The sequence below is a fragment of the Marmota marmota genome, unplaced genomic scaffold (assembly GCF_001458135.2).
Source record: "Marmota marmota marmota unplaced genomic scaffold, marMar, whole genome shotgun sequence".
NCBI classification, from domain to species: domain Eukaryota; kingdom Metazoa; phylum Chordata; class Mammalia; order Rodentia; family Sciuridae; genus Marmota; species Marmota marmota.
The window spans coordinates 25,516,388-25,535,586 of record NW_026000093.1 but is presented as its reverse complement, the minus strand read 5'-3'; the positions used below and the strand labels follow the sequence as shown (position 1 = coordinate 25,535,586).

The 19,199-nt window shown below is 33.4% G+C and overlaps 1 protein-coding gene across 11 annotated transcripts in view; it reads right to left on the bottom strand.

The window, feature by feature from the left end:
- Window positions 1-19,199, bottom strand: part of Hnf4g (hepatocyte nuclear factor 4 gamma) — a 234,409-nt gene that overhangs the window by 104,182 nt on the left and 111,028 nt on the right. For 9 of the 11 annotated variants that reach the window (XM_048783078.1, XM_048783077.1, XM_048783079.1 and 6 more), the window contains 8 exons: window positions 17,866-17,960; window positions 14,936-15,042; window positions 12,958-13,113; window positions 9,868-9,955; window positions 7,058-7,210; window positions 6,695-6,931; window positions 5,563-5,685; window positions 509-2,233 (listed from right to left, as the gene is read on the bottom strand). In XM_048783078.1, coding sequence (XP_048639035.1) covers window positions 2,112-2,233; window positions 5,563-5,685; window positions 6,695-6,931; window positions 7,058-7,210; window positions 9,868-9,955; window positions 12,958-13,113; window positions 14,936-15,042; window positions 17,866-17,960 — 1,081 coding nt within the window. In that variant the 3' untranslated portion in view covers window positions 509-2,111. Of the gene's footprint in view, window positions 1-508; window positions 2,234-5,562; window positions 5,686-6,694; window positions 6,932-7,057; window positions 7,211-9,867; window positions 9,956-12,957; window positions 13,114-14,935; window positions 15,043-17,865; window positions 17,961-19,199 lie in introns of those variants that run through there. The other 2 variants (XR_007340586.1, XR_007340585.1) reach the window with 1 other exon arrangement.

The following is a 19,199-nucleotide window of genomic DNA, read 5'->3' as shown; positions in this document are numbered from 1 at the left end:
AAAAAAAAAAAAAAAAAAAAAAAAAAAGCTGGGCTCAGTGGAGCAGGCCTGTAATCTTAGAGCCTCAGGAGGCTGAGGCAGGATGAATTCAAAGCCAGCCTCATCAATTTATGGAGACCCTAAGCAATTTAGCAAGACCCTGTCCAAAATAAAAAAGGCTGGGATGAGGCTCAGTAATTAAGTGCCCCTGCCTGGGTTCAATACCTGGTACAACAAAACAATAAATAATAAATAAAATGAAATAAAAGTAAACAAAACCAAAATATGTTTGTATTTTATAAATAGAAAATAAAAATTCCTATTCATGAAATATACACTCGATTAAATTTTCAAAAAATTAGAGTTAAAAGATTTTTTTCTCTCTCTTCTCTTCCTTTTCCCTCTCTCACTCAATGATATATTTTACAATTTTACAAGGGTAGCAGCTCTTGATGAAATATTATTGGTTCTATTAAATCATTGATAGGTTTTACATATCAATTTTTTCATTCAAAGAGTTCAACTTTCCTTTAAGAGCCAATGAGTTAGTTAACATTAATACAACCTTTTTCTTTGTAGGGTAAGTGATAGTTATGAAATCATAATCTTAAAAATGTTGAAGTGCCCTGAACTAAACAAAACAAAGCATTTGATTAAATATCTTACAGCTTGGAATACTCTTTCTTTTATTTCTTTGTATATATAGTTGATAATCACTCAACCAGTTTTCCCTGCTTCAGCAAGCAAGTAGTGAGAGACAGGAAGAGAGAGGAGTCGATGCTTCATGAGCCCATTCTTAACCATTTTTAAATAAACTTGTGCTGTTGATACCAATTTTTCAGGGCTGTATTCCTCAGTCTATAATTAAACATTCAGTATAGTCCTGAGCTGCTGAATTTTTGAAAATCTGCTAAGTCGGCAATTCCAATTTGTTTTTGCTCTCATCAAAATCTATCTGATATGTTTGTGAATTTCCTTCAACACTTTAGGAGAAAAGCTCTCATTAAAAGAACACAAATGATTTCTCATTCAGTTACAACAATTTCACACTCATCGCTGGTAGTCAATCCTAACTCTGCTGTGTGTATTTAAATACCACGCTATAAGAAACCATTTCTTTGTGCATATGTATATATTCTCACTAAAGTCAACTAGAGCTGGGTTTGAATGTAGATCTCTTATTCTTTGGTTTTATGAACTTTGGTTATATTCCTTGAACCCTCAAGCTTCTTTATTTTTAAAAGAAATGGTAATACCTCTCTTACAGACTTACCATGAGAATTTATCTCCCAGTTCAGTTCTCCCAGAGATATCCAGCATTAGCTGGAACAGGCTTCCTACACAAAGATGATTCCCCTGGCCTCCCTGGGTGCAGGTTTGTGCTAATTTCTAGTCAATGGATGACTATTGCTAGACTGTTTGAGGAGAGAGAAATAAATGTCTCTCTTGGTTTAAACATTGTTTTAGGGGCATCTTTGTTACAGTTTAGCTTACATTCTAACTGATATCTTAGACTACATCTTCAAACATAGATTTCAAAAAGTATACAGTTATTCTTAGAATGGCTTTTTATAATATTCTGAACTTCAGAACCGTGAACCAAAGACATGCTTGTTGGCCACAGAATGCCCATAAGTAGTGATTCTTCTTCAAAGAAATGTCCTCTACTCTATAGTCACTGCTTTATTTTTCTAATCTGCAAGTTTATAATTTATAAAAAAAAAAACCTGGTTCATTTCATATTAACCTTGGATTTCTGATCTGTTCTTAGCCGAAAAGAACACTTAGTTCTGCATCACATCACAGCAAAGCAATTATTTACAGATTTAAATTAATATTATGAAAACAAATGAAAGTAGTACATAAGATTTAACCAGTTCAGGCACAGTGCAGGGGCAGTTGGAGACTATATAAACAAATTCCAACTCAAATGTACATTGGTTGCATATGAAAGTTTTACACCATAGCAAAGACAAACAAAATGAGCATATAAACAAGAAAACAGGACACCATTTTATAACAGCACCATGAAGAAGCCTTGGCTAAGAGTTTGCCAAAAGTTATATCCTGAGATATTTCAAGACCAAAAGCCTTTCACATTTGTGCAGTGCTATTCAGAAGTAAACACATTCTCACAATTGCTTTTGTTTGGAGAGGGGCTGGTGTGAAATGACTGAAGCTTGATTTGAAGCTATTTTGTACTGTTCTTGTCCAGAGCCTTGTGGTGGTGAAGGTAGTGGGGTTTCAGGAGTTGCTGAAAAAGAATCATAGAATTATCTGTGATGGTAGCACTCAACCTCTCCACCCCCATTAGCCCTACACAATGCCAACATGCATTATTATATTTTGGAAACATTTTTTAAAAGATCATATGTAAAGTACTGATTTGTATAATGCATTTTCAGTGTATAGGCATACTAGGGGAAAAGCAATCTCAGCTTCCTCCCCAAATAGCATTAAATAGCAAAAGATCATGCACACACACAAAAAAAATCTTCATAGTCACTTTTTGGTATTCCTTTCCTAAAAGCATTCATGAGCATAATTTCCTAACAAATGCAGTAGAAAGAAGTCAATGACAAAAATTAACAGAATGTTAGTTTTTTCAAATATTAGTAAGCAATCTTCATAATATTTGCAATCAAAATGCACATAAAATTAAAATATATTTGGTTTGGATTCTACTAATTCAGATATATTAGATGGCATAAAAAATTAGAATTAAAATACTTTGTAAGTGTTCTGAAATCTAAGCTATAATCAGAAGCATCTAAAACACACTGGCTCTGATGCCTCACAATTATTCTATTACAGTTGAGCTTGCTGGTCCCTTCCCCTTCAATGCAAAGAGTAAGCATGAGTAATTAAATATAAAAGAAATTGAACTGAATATAAAAAGTTGTAATTTGAATACTTCACTGTCTAGAATAGTAATTCTCCCTATTGGAAATTTTACCATATAAAACAATCCAGAAGCTATTCTGGAATTAAAAAAAAAACAAAACTTGAACTATTTTATTACTCACAGTTATTATTTCATATGTTTAACAAAACTAATGGCTTGGAAATGTTTGGTCAGCCTGTGGCACTGTAAACTTTATAAAGTTTTATTTTTTCCCCTCAGTTTTTAAAAACTCTACATAAAAACAAGAAAAGTCCCCTTTACCAGTCATTAATACATTAATTTTATTTTATTGTTAATATAGATTAATAATTACTTATAAATAACATTTATATATGTAGTTTGATTGACAAAAATAATATCCAAAATTTTCTTTCAAATTATTTCTGGATATTTAGAATGGATTTAAAAGTGCAGTGGCCCTCTCTGAAAGTCCCCCCCCCCCCAAAAAAAAATGCATGAACTTAAATTGTTGAATGAGTTTTGGCTTTGCAAAAGTTATACATCATTTTTTAAAAGCAAAGTCAAGTTTAACTTTACAAGTGATTCTCATAAATATTATGCTGAAAGAGGGGAAATTAAAATTGTGATGATGAGATTCTTAAAATATAAGGAACAGCAAATATGTTTTAAAAATACTAGAACATTAGCATTTAAAAGGTAAAAGATTCTACTCCAATAGGCTTCTCAAACTGCCTTGCCAGCGATGCTTGATGTGTTGTTACTATGTTTTACTCTGGAGTTTATGAATATTTGTGATTTGTGAGAGAAATGATTGCCTAGACTTTCTGGCATTGAGCTCTCTTCTTCTCTCCTTCCTCTTATTAATTTATTAAATATTTTGCAAGGATGGTCCTAAACCAATCTCTTTCAAATACATTGGGACCGACGCAATAAGTATGCCATATTGTTTCCAGAATTTGTATTTTTTCCAAACAATTCCATTTCTCATGAAGTAAAAAAAAAAATTGTTTTGGATACAATTTGCCCAAAGCTCTACCATTATTTATATCTAAAGGACAGCATGCCGTTCTGTAGTCTCAACTTCCCCTGCTAGTAGCTAGCAATCAAGTGGAACTCCCAAAATTGTTATTACATTACATGTAGCACTTGGCTAAAACACATTGCAACTGCTTATTAAAGACTATTGTAAATTCACTAGGCAATGCAACTGTTAATAATAATTATATCACAATAACTCAAGTCACCTCAGTGAGACAGCTGGTTTGGCACTCAAAGGCAATGAATCCAAGGTAAATCTTGAATTCACCAGTATAAATTCAGAAGCAATCAGTTTTAGATATCTTTATCAAAAAAATGTTTATCGCCAGAGTAGCTTAGAAAACTGGACTCTGCATTAAAGCTCCAACAATATCCAGTTAACTTAACTACTAACAACTTCTAATATTTACATAGTCATTTGAGTTCCAAAGAGAAGCAGTTCTTACTTTGCACAACTCTGCTACACAAAAACTACAATTATCATGGCTTAAATTGCACCACTCTTGTAACAACACTGTTCAAATTTCAATTCCCATGGTAACTCACATTAACTGTAATGCATAAATATAAAACTTCACTACTAACTCTTCCATCTACAAATGCCTGCATAAATGACAGATGTGTTTTGTAATCAGTTACTGATTACATTTGTCTGATTGATCACTGAACATCTTTTCTTCAGTCCACACACTGGCAACAAAGTTTAAAGTTCCATTGGTTCCTTGCCTCCCCATGATAAATTCATGTAACATTTTACGAAAAAAAAAAATGGATAACTGAAAGAGAATTGGCCAGTTAAGATGAAAGCAAAGAAACGAAATGCAGGAAGTGAAATTCAAATCCAACATAGCTGAACATGGGAACAGGGACACAGCCATTGTCTGAGCCTCTCAATATTCAGCCAGGAAGTGATGGAAGAAAAACTGATGAGGAAAATCAATGTGATGAAAGGAAGGACACTGTCACAAAGAAAGTCAAATCAGCAAAAACCTTCGCACCAAATAAGTTCTCAGAGATATTTCAGGAAATTAAACATACAAAGGATCAAGTGTTGGAAAAATGATCCAAACTTCCAAAGGAGTAAAATTCATCAGGACACAGAGAACATTTACACTTCCAAATTGTAAATTATAAAAAAAAAAAAGGGCAGAAAGCACTGTGCAAACTAATCTTCACTGTTCACAAAGAAATAAAAAACTATTTCTCAATGTTTCTAATGTTTTAGAGTAAAAAAGATTATTCAATTTATCTATACATTTATAAACTATAGGTAAGTGAGTTCTTAATGTTTTGACATTTTTAAAGATCATAAGCAACACAATTTTTCCACTGATTATTAGGATTCCTTTGGGTGATTGCAAGTTATATGGTCCTTTTATGGTCCTGGACCATCATGCAGAGCTAGGACTACCTGTCTGTTCTTTTGTGTTCCTAAAACCCATGAAGTTCACATTTTTTTTTTGTATGAAAAAAAAAATCTTATCTAGAGAGAATAAATAACTAAGTGAATATAACAATTTCCACAATTTAGTCCTGGAGAAAAAATTGTACCCACTTTATATTTTTTTATTCATTTTTTTGCAATTTATGGGTACTATTGGAGACTTACCCAAATTCAACTATTTCTCAAATAATTAAGTTTCAGAATGTTGTGGTAGAAAAGTAGCTCAGATACTTACAGATCTGGTCCGTATGAACCAATGTTGACATGGGACCTAAAAGTATAGTTTGTCCAGTTAATGGATCTTGAGACAAATGTGGGTGCATTGGATGATGAAGATGGTTTCCATCATTGGAAGCACCTAAAGAAGATAAAGATAGATGCTTGCATTAGTGATATTTATGGAGAATGGCAGGTTTATCTTGGCACAAATATTTGACAGCTTAAATATTGCTGTTTTTTGCCAAGTGCTCTTTGAGAATTCAAATGTAAATTGATAGAACCACTATCATAGTAAAGACAGTGTCAGCTTTCACTGCACATTGGCTAGATGAATGTTGTAGCATAATGTTGTTTATTAATAATGGACCTTGTGTGCCATTTCCTGGAATCATTAGGTTTACTGTGTATTATTAAAACAATTCCAAGAATCACTTACCTCAAGTTTATGGTATTTGGGACCACCCTAATACAATAATCAACCTTTATTTCAGAAAGATATTAAGCACCAGAAAAGTAAAAACAAAAATAGTGATTTTACAAGGACATTTAATCTATATCAAACCTTAAATTATTTCTTAACTTATTCCTCACATTTTATTTGCAGCATTAAAATCTCGTTTTCTTCTTCTACAATTTTGTGTCAATAACCCAGGAGCAAAATGTTCATTTTTAAGCTGTTTAGTGTGTGTGTGTGTGTGTGTGTGTGTGTGTGTGTGTTTAGGCTATTTTAACAATACATATATTCTTTAAGATTTAAAGGAATTAGGAGATACACACACACACACACCACACACTCCTCAAGAGGTCCTAAAAACAGTTAATGCATTTCTATTTTCCTTATATGGAAAGATTTGAAAATTGAAGTAAAAGGGACTATGGAGGAAAGATGGTGAATTCTGGTAAGAATGGGGATTTGAATCTTTTCCAGTTATTTTTATCCCACTCTAAAGGTTTTTTGCAGACTTTCTAAATGTAACAAATTGAATTTATTATGTCATGGCAGAAGAAGATAAAAATCAGGAGGAACATAAGGCAACTTGAAAAGATGAGATAAATGTAGACAAAAATGTAAGTAAATCGGGCAAACATGCTCTAAGCTACTTAGTGTGATTTGAATCAATATAATAGAAATTCTTAAATGTACTCACCACCCAGTAGCATTTCCTGAAGCAGGTTGTCAATTTTAACCATTCCAAAAAGCTTCACAAACTGTATTTGCTCGATCATTTGCCACGTGATGCTCTGCAGCGTGGGCAGGAGCAAGAGCAGCTCCCCAAACCTGCCCCGGGAGTCATACTGCCTGTCGTTGATGTAGTCCTCTAGACTGATCTGCACTTGGAACCGCATGTTCTTAATTTTTACTGGGTCACTTAGTCCTTTTGCATCTAAGAAAGAGACAAAAGGCACAATTTGAAGATTGAATCAAGCTAGCGTATGAGAGGAGCTATTCTAATACGAATAACTAGTTTAATTGTCATTATTTTATTTTTAAGGGGATTTTGAAAACAAACCTGGGTCAAAAAATACAATTGCCTTCAAGCAAGCATACTCATTGTCATCAATCTGGATTTCCTGAAATGGTCGGACAAGCTCATCGAGGACCCGATTGGCCACACGGCTGATCTCGACTTCACAGCTGTTTCGGTGAATGACGTAGTTGTTGCCTAGGAGAAAAAGAAAAAGGAACTACCTCCTCACCCAAATTGTCAGATATTTAAGGTTTTACAAACCAAGTTTTAGAAGGAGTCCTTAGGGCTTCATCTCTCAGTAGTGTTTAGTGATGTTAGACCTTATGAGTACTTAAAGGATCAATAACAATGATAATGGGATCACATGCATTTTAACAACCTCACTGGCTGGTGATAGCACAAAAGTACAGATGAATACAAGCTAATAATTGACAGGGGAAAATCAAAATATAATGATTAGCTCTCCTCTTTGTCAGTCACCTATTAGTGTCTTACTCATTAATGAACATAATACAAATCCTAAAGAATCTTCCTTGCTTACAGTGGATTAAAAACAGCACTCCTTTGGTGCCCCAGACCTAGGAAGGAATAAGAACTATTGAGACAGTTTTAAGACGTCTGAATAATGGAAGTTGATTTTTCAGAATGAGCATGTGTATTCTCATGAGTTCCCTCCATGGATGGTACATTCCCTCTTCTGAGTTTCTTTAAATAGAGGTGAGATGACCACTGTAAGGAGCTGGACTTAAAGGAGTTCATCAATTGGCTAGAGAACTGAATCACCCAACCACCTCAAGATCTTTCTAACTTAGAAATTCTCTGGCTATAATATGATGAATGTGCTGGTTTCTGAAAGAAAGCTAAATTATTATTTTCTGTTTTTATAAAAAGCATAATATTCCAAATTCTTCCACTGTAGTCTAAGACAACTGTTACATTTTGGTATGGTGCATCTCTTCTGTGGTATACACTCCACACCACGATGCTCTGCCTCACCAAATGCCCAAAGTGACGGGACCGATTGACTGAAAACTCCACAAATATGTGAAACAAAATAAACCTTTTAAGCTGATTATCTCAGATCATAGTAATAGGAAGTTGACTAACAAGGATCTTCAGGGTAACAATATGTCCAAAGTATTCATTCAATGTAGCCTCACTCTGTTTTTCCACCCAGCTTTATTGAGGCATGAGAGACAAAAACATTGTATATATTTAAAGTGTACTGTAATTTTGTATTTGGGTATCCATATACATTGGGAAATGATTATTATAATTAAGCTAATATGTCCATCCTCTCACATAATTACCCTTTTCTGTGGGAATCTTAACCCTTTCTTACAAAAAGTTAACTATTAAGTGTAAAATGATTTAGAATTATATAACAGACGCTGTTTTCTAGGGGATATTGCATTCAGATCTATAGGGAGAACACTATTTGAGATGCTTATTAGGAATGCAGAAGTGTTTAACAGAATTTCAGGGCATAGTCTGCAGTCATGTGATATGGTTTAGAATTCTGGCTCTCTCCTACCTTTATGCTCTTAGATAAACATAATCTGCCTCTGTTTTCTCATCAGCAAATTGGACTGAACAGAAGAGTACTTATTTAAATGATTAAATGAGAGCATGTATGTATATGTAAAGAACTTAGAGCAGAGCATTTATGTAATGAGCCCTCACTAAACCTTAGCTATTGTTACATTGTGTTCCATTCATCTATCACAGAAAAATTAACTCATCTGCCCAATGAGGGAGCACAAACCAGAAAACCCAACAACTGAGGAGGCCAAGGCAGAAGGATTGCAAATTGAAGGCCAGCCTCAGGAATTTAGCAAGACCCTGTCTCAAAATAAAAAACAGCTGGGAACGTAGCCCTGTGGTAAAGCCCCTGGGTTCAATCCCAGTACTAAATAAACAAGCTACTCAAATTCTCATTTTGCACAAAGCATGCAGAGGTAAATCTAACAAACATTAGAAGGATCTCAACACTTAAAATCTAATTAATGGAACGAATCTAACAGAATCATGTTATATACATATATAAATGCACCAAAGAGAATATGTCCTTTATGTATATGGAGAACATACCAATCAAAAATAAAGAAAGAAAGAACTGAAAAGAAGATAGAAAAGCGAAAGGGAGGAGGAGAGGAAGGAGGAATGGGTATTGAAATAAAATTTCTTGTATGTATATATTTATGTCAAAAGGAACCCAGATACTATGTATAAACATGATGCTGTCATAAAAAAAAATCTATTTTGTGAGTTAAGTAAAGGTGGAGTATTGGAACAATTAATGAAAACAAATATTTCCATCTGAGTCTTTCATCTTCACCTGCCATCCTATTTTGCTTTTTCTATCACTTTTATAAGAATTCTTCAAACATTACATCAAACCTTTTTCCCTGATCATTTTATAGTATATTAGGGGCAATGAGGTCCTAGTGGTTAATCACATTAGAGTACAAAATAGTTATTAAGCAAACAATGAAAGAGTGTGAAAATACACTGGAACTCCACAGGTAGTCATTTAAATCACTAATTCTTTGCTCTGCTGAGACTTAACACACCTCAATACTATATTTATTGAGCAACATCTCCATTTCATTTTTAAATGTTAATGGTCCCTGATCATTTCACTGTTCTCTGAACTTACACACAATCAAGGCAAGAAAGTATAAAGCTGAGTGAGGACATAATCAATTAAGTCCAACCTGTGAAGTAAGAGTACCATTGACAGTGTCTGTGAATGCTTGGGACATATAGAATAGATCCTGCATATTATCTGAAGGATGAAATAAAAGAAATGATTTCTTCTTAAATTAAAAAAAATGTATATATACACTTACCCAAAAGCAAAATATCTTTATACATCATGGATCTTTTCGTAGCTCCAAGCAGTAAGTGCTCCCCTGCGTGAGCTCTCAACAGGGCCACCTTAATGAAAAATTCCAAGTTTAACAATTAATTATAAAATATAATGATTAAAAGATGGCATAATATGAGTCTGATTAAGTTTCAATGTTCTTTAAGCATGGGGCTTTTTTTCATTTTGTTCTAATAAACTATAATATTCATAGGCACTTGCTATCAGTAATCCTTCTAGTTTTCTACCCTAGTATGTCAATAGAAAGTATTTTCGAAATTTCTAAAAGTACCTAACAAGTGACACAATGGCATGAGAAGAAAAGCAGATCAGTTCACTGTTTTGGAGGGAAACAGAATCAGGCTAGAGCTCAGATCTCAGCTTGACCACTTAGGACCCTTTAACTTTGGTTAGGTCAACCTATATGTTTGGGACTCAACTGATTTCATCTGTAAAGTGGAGGTGGAGATAAAACATCTCAGAGTTTGCTCATAACGACTAAGGTATAAAATTTATGTAAAACATAATTTCCTGCACAAAATAAACTAAATAAACAAAAGCAAAGCAAGGACTTGTAGTGAAAAAAAGAGAGAGACCTGGATACTGCCACCTTCCAGGTTGAGCTTCTGATTCTGTGCATTGAGTTCTACAATGAGGTTTATTCCTATACTCAGATGCAGGTGTGGGCACCACCACAAGGAAGAATAGGAAGCATTTCAAATGCAATGCCTACAACGTCAGGCTTCTCTGATGTTTTAATCACCTTAGTGCAAAATGTTTGTTTACATCCAAAAAGGAGTCTAACTATACAGAAAATCTGAGTGCTGCTTCTCAAAATAAAAGCCAAGTCCATCCACTGTTTTCAGGAGTCCAGGATCTTGTCATTTGTGGCCTGGACCATCCCCCTACACTCAATAGGTATTTTTGCTTTCCTTCTGGGTTCTCCATTATGCATCCTTCTACATCATTCTTCAAAGGGATACTTTTAGAATAGTAACCTCTTAATATCATCCCTCTGCTGAAGACTCTTTAATGGTTTCATATTGTTCTTAGGATACAATCCAAACTCCCCAATCATGGCTTCCTAGGTGATGGAAGAAAGAGGGGAGGTTCCATGTTCTGCCTCTGATCTCCACATCTCTGAGTCTCTGACTTTATCTTGAAACACTCCTTGTTCACATTGCTCCTGCCTGACTCACAACCCTTGCACATGCTTGTTCCAGGACCCAGTATGCTTTCTGCTTGGATCTCAATGTGCCTGACCCCTTGTGAATCAGCTCTCAGGAAATATCTTCTTGGATCCTCACTATAAAGTATCTCTTTTCATCCCCAGTCATTTTCTAACAACTCATTCTATGTCATTTTATAGCATTTTATAGAACTTTTCCCCACCTAGAATTAACTTACTCATAATTTGTTTATTTTTTATTGTCTGTCTCTCCCAAATAAAAAACAAACGTTATGAGACTAGTAAGACAGTCTGTATTTTCCTGGCATATTACCCATAGCGCCTAAAACTTCACAGGAGTCTCCTAATAAATATTCATTGGATAAATTTAAGGAATGAACTTAACAAATCTAGGGTTCAGTTTCAGAAACTGTGGAGATAACACCTTATACCACAGAACTCCCAAGAGAATTAAATGAAATAATGTGATTGATAATGTATCTTAAAGCTAATTCCACAGAACCTTAACCACACCACAATACACATTCACTAAACCATGGCTATTAATTTATACTGTTAATATTAAGTGTTAGTTAGCAAATAAAACCCATTTTGACTGGTTACTGGATTTCAATTTCCCAGTATTTAAATCATTGTCTTCATGCAAAAGTCAGCAACTTTTAAACAAGAATGGTCATAAAAGTATAAAGCTGATAAATAAGGTAACCTCACTTATATTGCTTGGGGTGAGATTAGTAGGTTTTAGCAATTTAGTATTATTCATTCTGGCATAACTTTCTCAGTCAAGCTATCTTTATGATATGTCAATAACAGTGACTCATTCCAGGAAAGCAGTTATGGAACATTTTAAGAATTATTTCAGATTTAACAGTATTTTTTTTTCTTTGTAACCAGGTGAAATGTTCTTTTAGAAATATAACATCTCACTTAGTAGGATAATTTTTGTTCTCTGTGTAAATATTTTGCATGGTTTTTACACAATCATTCCCCTCCCCTTTATTATTTCTTTGTTTTTATGTATCAAAGATAAAGAACACTGGTCAAAAGGTGTATAAATATAACTGGGTATAACACTTAACATGATTGTTTTTCTCAATGTGATAAGAAAGGAAACTTTCAAATGATTTTCATCTATTGAAAAAATATATCCTACTTAGTACAAAGAATTCAAAATGAATCTGAAACAAACTAAACTTCATAGACTAATTAGGAAATCCAAGCTCTTAATTTATTAAAATATCTCAACATATATAAAATATAACAATGCATGTATCAGGAAAAGATGACTGTGTCTAATTTTTATAATTTCTCTAGATTTCAGATCATGAATCTGTAGACTTTTTTCCACAACTGTAATTTTTATATAATAAATGCTAGAAGAAAATTAACAGCACAAAGGACAAAACTTACATTTTAATTGCATAAAGCATCACAAAGACATCAACTTATCCTGTTGGGTTTCTGTTTAGGACTGGCCAGGTATTTCCGAGAGATTTTATGTGGGATCTTAGGGAAACCCAAGATACCACAATTTGCCTTTTACCCCTGGACATTTGCTCTTCTAATACCTTGACTCAAAAATGATAGTTATTTGCTGGTCTTTTTCCCTTACATAAGCTCTTGAAACTCCAAGAGGGCAGAACCGTGTTTTGATCAACTCTTATCCAATCAATACGTCTGCAAGACCTCTAAAACAGAAGTCAAACAGTAATGCCTCTGTATAGAACAAGAAGGGGAAAAGATAAGAAGACCAATCCTTTTCTCACAAGGTAATTTCTCCATTACCTAATATAGTAAATGTGATACAAATGGAATTCAAGGGGCACAAAACTAAGGAATTTTCAAAATCTGTTTTAAAGCAGTCACAATGTCTTCAATTTATACCTGGTCATCCAGTGGTAACTCACAGAAGGCAGGAATATATTTAGCCCATTCCACCAAGACTAAAAGCTGCTGTTTCATGGATTCGCAGACATCACCAATACTTGCAATTTTCTTAACATTTATGTCAGTGCTGACCCCAGGGCTTGAGGCTGAGATCTGGCATTAAGAAGAACATTATATTCACTTATCATTTAAAATAATACATAGCACTATTTCCCTGTTTCCCCATAACTGTGTGAAGTAAACACTACTGAAGCAGGCAATATCATTGTCACAGGATCTTGAAATGTATTAAACATTCTTTAATTGAGAAATAAAATACATATAGGTTTTCAAGTAAAACTGAAAGCAGTCAATAGATAGCACCACACTCTGACAGCAGTATCTTATTTTAAAAGCCAAATGTTTCAACTAAGTGATCACAATTTTGGGGGAGTTTCACACTTCAATAAGCTGCATATAGAGATAGGTAATGTCCACATGAAATATGCTTTGTGATTTTATTTTTAACTTAAAATTAAAATTCCATTAAGGAAGTCCATCTTCAATTTGTTTATCTTTACTCAGAATACATTTATTAAGTGGATAAGGTTTACCAAATTGGGAAGATAAGATTTAAACAAGAAACCAGAAATACTTGTGATGCTGCATTAAACAAAAGCCCATCAAAATAAAACTAAGGGAACCAAAATCTGATTCAACTATGTTGCAGAGCTTAACATTTAATGGTACATTTTTAAAACTGCAAATAATATGAATAATACAAATACGTGGTGTTAAAAAGTGATTTAAAATACTATCTAAAAGTTTTTGTGAACTTTGTTTGAATCTGTGTGTGTCTTCATGTGTACCCGGCACTTCCTCACAGCCCCTGCTTAAGCCATTCTGTAAATGGTTTATTGGACCATCAAGTAATCTTCAAGTAATAATGATGATAATGGGAATGTCAACCTCATCATATTACCTTTGTGTTATCTAAAACGAAAGTAGCCTCACTGACTCTTTATGAGAACTGATTACTTACCTATTTCATAATTTGCTTTATAATAGAAAAATATTATTTTTACTTTATAATAGAAAAATATTATTCATGTTTCTAGTAGGGGCAATGCTAAAATAAACTTTCTTTAAAGGATTTCCTCACTGGATCTTTAAGAGGTTTATTTTTATGCATGTAACTAATTATTTTAAAAATTTTAGACCTGATATTATAGAAACTTAAAATAATAAAGTTGTGTTTCCTCTGTGCTTTCTGAATTCTGGGTCTGCATTTAAATACCTGTTTCCATAGCAGACGTCAAGGTGACAATTCTTAAGTTCAGAAATCATCTTCAGAGAAAGAGGCCCTAATGACAGTCTTCACTATGCTTCACAGAAGTTATAGCAACTGATCTTATAGAATCAACCAATAGTATAAAATACTTCTTCCCCCTCAACATTGTGGTATGCAGTAATAACTTTTTTTTTTTTTTTTTTTTTTTTTAGGTACAAGAGATTGAACCCAGGGGCACTTAACCACTGAGCAACATCCCCAGCCCTTTTTATGTTTTATTTTGAGACAGGGCCTTGCTAAGTTGCATGGGGCCTAGATAACTTGTTGAGGCTAGCTTTCAACTTGCTATCTTCCTGCCTCTTCCTCCAGAGCCACTGGGATTACAGGCATACGTCACTACACTTGGCCATTAAGAACTATTAATCAACCTTATAAACAAACTCTTTTCTTCCCTCGAACAATCTTAAACTGAAATTCATTTGCTTGTTCTTTTTATAATAGGGTCTTGTTAAAAAAAAAAAAAGTAAAAATCAAATCAGCAGTCCCCCTAATGCTTACAAAGTAAAAGCCTTAGACTTGTGTAGGTGTGATTTACTTTAGACATGAGCACATTCAGATGAAATAGATTATTTTAGCATTATGCTGATATGCAAATAGACATTTCATTCTATTACACAAAGCTAGATACTGGGATGCAGTGCGTACCTGGCGAGACCGAATTTCAGCTTGTGACAGTGTGTTTATGGAGGGGATATTGCTGCCATCGAATGTGCTTCTTCTGGTGCTTATTCTATCGCGTTCATTTTGCACAGCTAAGACAGAAAAGGCAGAGTATTACTGGTTAAATCCCTTTAAGATGTGTCATGATATACAGTTTGAAATAAAAAAAAAAATAGTCTTTCTAAAAGACCGTGGTGATAGAAAGTTAAACTTTTCATTATGTACCCATTTTCAAAAGTTGGAGTAGCCAGGGGCTTGTCTTTGTCACTAGAACTCATAAAATACTGTTTGGGACTTCAAGACGGCAAGCATGCTATAAAGTGTGGTTAACCTGTTTTGCCATGTTAAGTTTTTGATAGATTGGTTTTCTATTCTCTCAAACTATATGCTAACTAGAGGAAGAATGTCACATATGAGACTGACCAGGTCAAAGATAAGAGTGTATTTGCTCCCAGAAGATATGAGTCATCAATTTTGAAATTCTATTTTCTTTTTCCTAAGCACTACCAGAATAGAAAGTAAATTTATTTTAGTTTAGATGATTTTAAGGTTGCAATATTATGATATCTTATGAAATACTGTCATTGAGATAATTTACAGGTGTTAATTAAAAAAATAAAATAAAATAAAAAAGCTGTATGAGTCTGTGGAATCTCCTGAAAAGTCTAAGGTTTGAACAACAGCTTTTTGAAGAAAAAAAAAATCTTTCAAATTATATGAAAGTCTCTACAGAAGAGGTAGAAATGAATCCTTTTTTTAGAAGGGAAAGGAATAAAAATGTATTTCTCAAATTCCATGCTGAAAATTACATTTTTAAATATAAAGAAGAGCCAGAAGAGAAGAATTAGCTTATATATTTGTATAAATACTCATATAAACAACAAAACAAGACAGATGTCAAGATGAATTTTAAAAGTTGGAAGGCAAAGAGAAAAACACAGCTTAGTATACCAAACTGTTTAGGTTAATGTTCTAGTCTGTTCTGTTGGAAAGATAGACTGTTAAACTATAAAATTTTGGGCAATTATTATTTTATTATAGAAATACACCAAAGTCTTACAACACAGACCCTAAACTTACTATTAATTATGAAGTCCATTACGTTAGAAGAAAAAATACTGGAATTTTTCGCTTTATGAGAGAGTAAGTAGTCTCTAAGTTGGAGTGATTTATTAATATTTTATTTTAATATCACATTTACTGATAGCTTACTGGGGTTTTTGTGTTTCTTTTTTTCTTTACCAGAGACTTATTGATTTTCAACCTGAACTGACTCATTCGGAAATGCATATGTAGAAATAAAAAAATTAAGATGTTTGTTATGTTTTTTAAAATTTCATTTACATGATCAAGTTTAACCCATGAGCTCCATCCCCAGTCTCTTTTTTTATGTTTAATTTTAATTTGTTATATATGACAACAGAATGCATTACAATTCATATTACACATATACAGCACAATTTTTCATACCTCTGGTTGTACACAAAGTAGAATCACATCCTTTGTGTCTTCATACACGTACTTAGGGTAATGATAACCATTGCATTCCACCGTCTTTCCTATCCCTGTGCCCCTCCCAGTCTTTCTTATTTTTTATTGTGAGACAAGGTCTCATGAAGTTGCTTAGGGACTTGCTAAGTTGCTGAGGCTGACTTTGAACTTGTAATCCTCTGGGTTCAGCCTCCTGAATCACTGGGATTCTAGACATGCACCACCATACCTGGCTGATAATCCAATATTTTAAAAAATAAGTTAATTCATAAATTTTAAAATTCATAAAGGAAATATAAAACTGTTATTTGTTTTCAATTTAGTAGAGGTAAAGTTTGGGGATCAAGCAGAAATGGAGGGAGACAATTCACAAAGTATATAATTAATCCCATAAACTACCCAATAGAGCTCTTAGGACAGTAACAATGTCATTTTTAAAATGAAAAATTGTTTTTGCTTTAATGTTATGAACTTATTTTTTTTTTTTTTGGTCTTCTTTTAAGACTAGCAACCTGAGAAATGCTAATGGATTTTTTTTTTACAATTTTAAAATACTGAGAGATAAAGGAAAAAACTAGCTATGTTCAAAATGGATTTGATGTATTTTAACTTCTTTAGTATACTGATTTTATTCAATTTGATTTTTTAGCACATTTTATACTGTGAACAATGGCTTATTATAGACACAGGCATGTAGCAAAACTGAAAGGAATAAACCCTTGTAACTTTTATGCCTGCCAGAATGTGCTCATCACATTTGTGTCTAAAATACCCATGTTCAGAATGTACCAGAATATAATCAGATTGTTTAATATGTTCAAAATGAACTTAATATATACCATATAATAATAAATACCATATCAATCTATTGTCTCTGTCCCTTGATAGAATATAAACTCTCTAAAAGGGAGGATCATTTTGTCTATTTTGTTTAGTGCCTAAACCTCAACACCTAGAACAGTGTTTGGGAAATAGTGTTCAATAGCTATTTGTTAGATGGATGAACATATGAAAAAGTAGATGTTCCATTAATGTTCATGAAATGAATAAAGATATTTGATTATTAAGGATAAAAATGTGTTTAAAATATATTTATAAATTCAATCTATTCATAGATTTTGCAATTTATCTTTTGAACTGGATATTGAAATGCTGTTTGGACAATAATTTTGTTGGCCACATAGCATAGTGTTGGGGAGAATTGTGTCAGAAGTCAGATAATCAATCACAAGATAAAGACTGGCTCCACCACTTACAAGCTGGGTATCGTGGGCTTTAACTCAAAGAACTCTTTCACAGATTCTTCACTACTATATTGAGGAAAATCAGAATAAAGTAAAAAGATTATTGTAATTAATGAGAATATTTGTGTATTCCATTTTTCATCAATAATGTTAACTATCATCATCATCACTATTTTTTACCTTCTTTTTTCATTCCTGCTCGAAAACACTTTCTTAATCGACAGTATCTACATTGATTCCTTTTGTCCTTGTCAACAACACATTGGCGACTGAACCTATAACATCAAACATAGATGTTAGCTTACAGCAAACTATCATTTGTCAAAAAATAAAATATACAAACAAATGGATTTTAAATAAGTATAGTCTAATGTTGCTCAACAGAAAGAAGGAATAAGACAATTAACTGTTTCCAGGCTCATGATCAGCATGTATATGGAAATATAAACCTCACCTCTCACACAGTCTTTATAATAAAATAAAACTGAATGACTAAGTTTTACCCAGTGTACATGATCATTTCTATCATGAGTCATGAAAGTTCAATCTAGTTTTAGACATCTTCTGATGTAAATTCTAGTTGCTTAATGCTAAGTGGTTTCAATGTGAGACAGAATACATCAGAACTCCATTCACCTACACTTTTGTACTTTCTCTCCTTTTAAACATTCTTCAACTAATTTTCAATGACTTCACTTCCAACTGAAATCTATACTAAATGCCAAATTACACAGCTGGGTATGCAGCTCACTGGAAGGACATGAGGCTGTGGGTTTAAATCAGCTGGACAGTCAAATTGCAAATCAAAAGACAATTGACAACATCATTGAGAATGTAGTTTCTGCATAAGGATGTATCACTTCACACACATTAGGAAAAAAAAAAAAAAAAACAAAACAGGCAATCCAGTGTTGGTGGGATGTGGAAAACTTAGAATCGTCACATATTCCTACTTACAATATTAAATGCTGCTGCTGCTGCTTAGAAAGAAAGCTTGGCATTTTCTCACAAATTAAACATAGAGCTGACATCTGAGACAGTGATTCCACACTAGGAACATAACAAAATTTCTGTCCGTATCAGAATTATTCATAAGAGCCAAAAGTGGAGAGATGTGCAGATGAATAAAACGTGGTATATCCATACAATTGAATCTTACCATTTGTCAATAAATAGAAATAAGTTCTGATACTTGTCACAACATTTCTAATTTAAATAAAGGAAGTCAGATTCAAGAGGACACATAATTTATTATTTCATATACATGAAATGGCATACCTGGGCGTGGTAGCACAATACTGTAATCCCAGAGACTCAGGAGACTGAGGCAGGAGGATCACAAGTTCAAGACCAGTCTCAGCAACCTAGCAAGGCCCTAAGCAACTTAGTGACACCCTATATCTAAATAAAAAAAGAACAAGGCCTGGGTAATGTAGTTCAGTGGTCAAGCACCCCTGAGTTCCGCCACTGGTACCAAAAGAAAGGAAAAGAGAAAAGTTCAGAAGAGGATTATT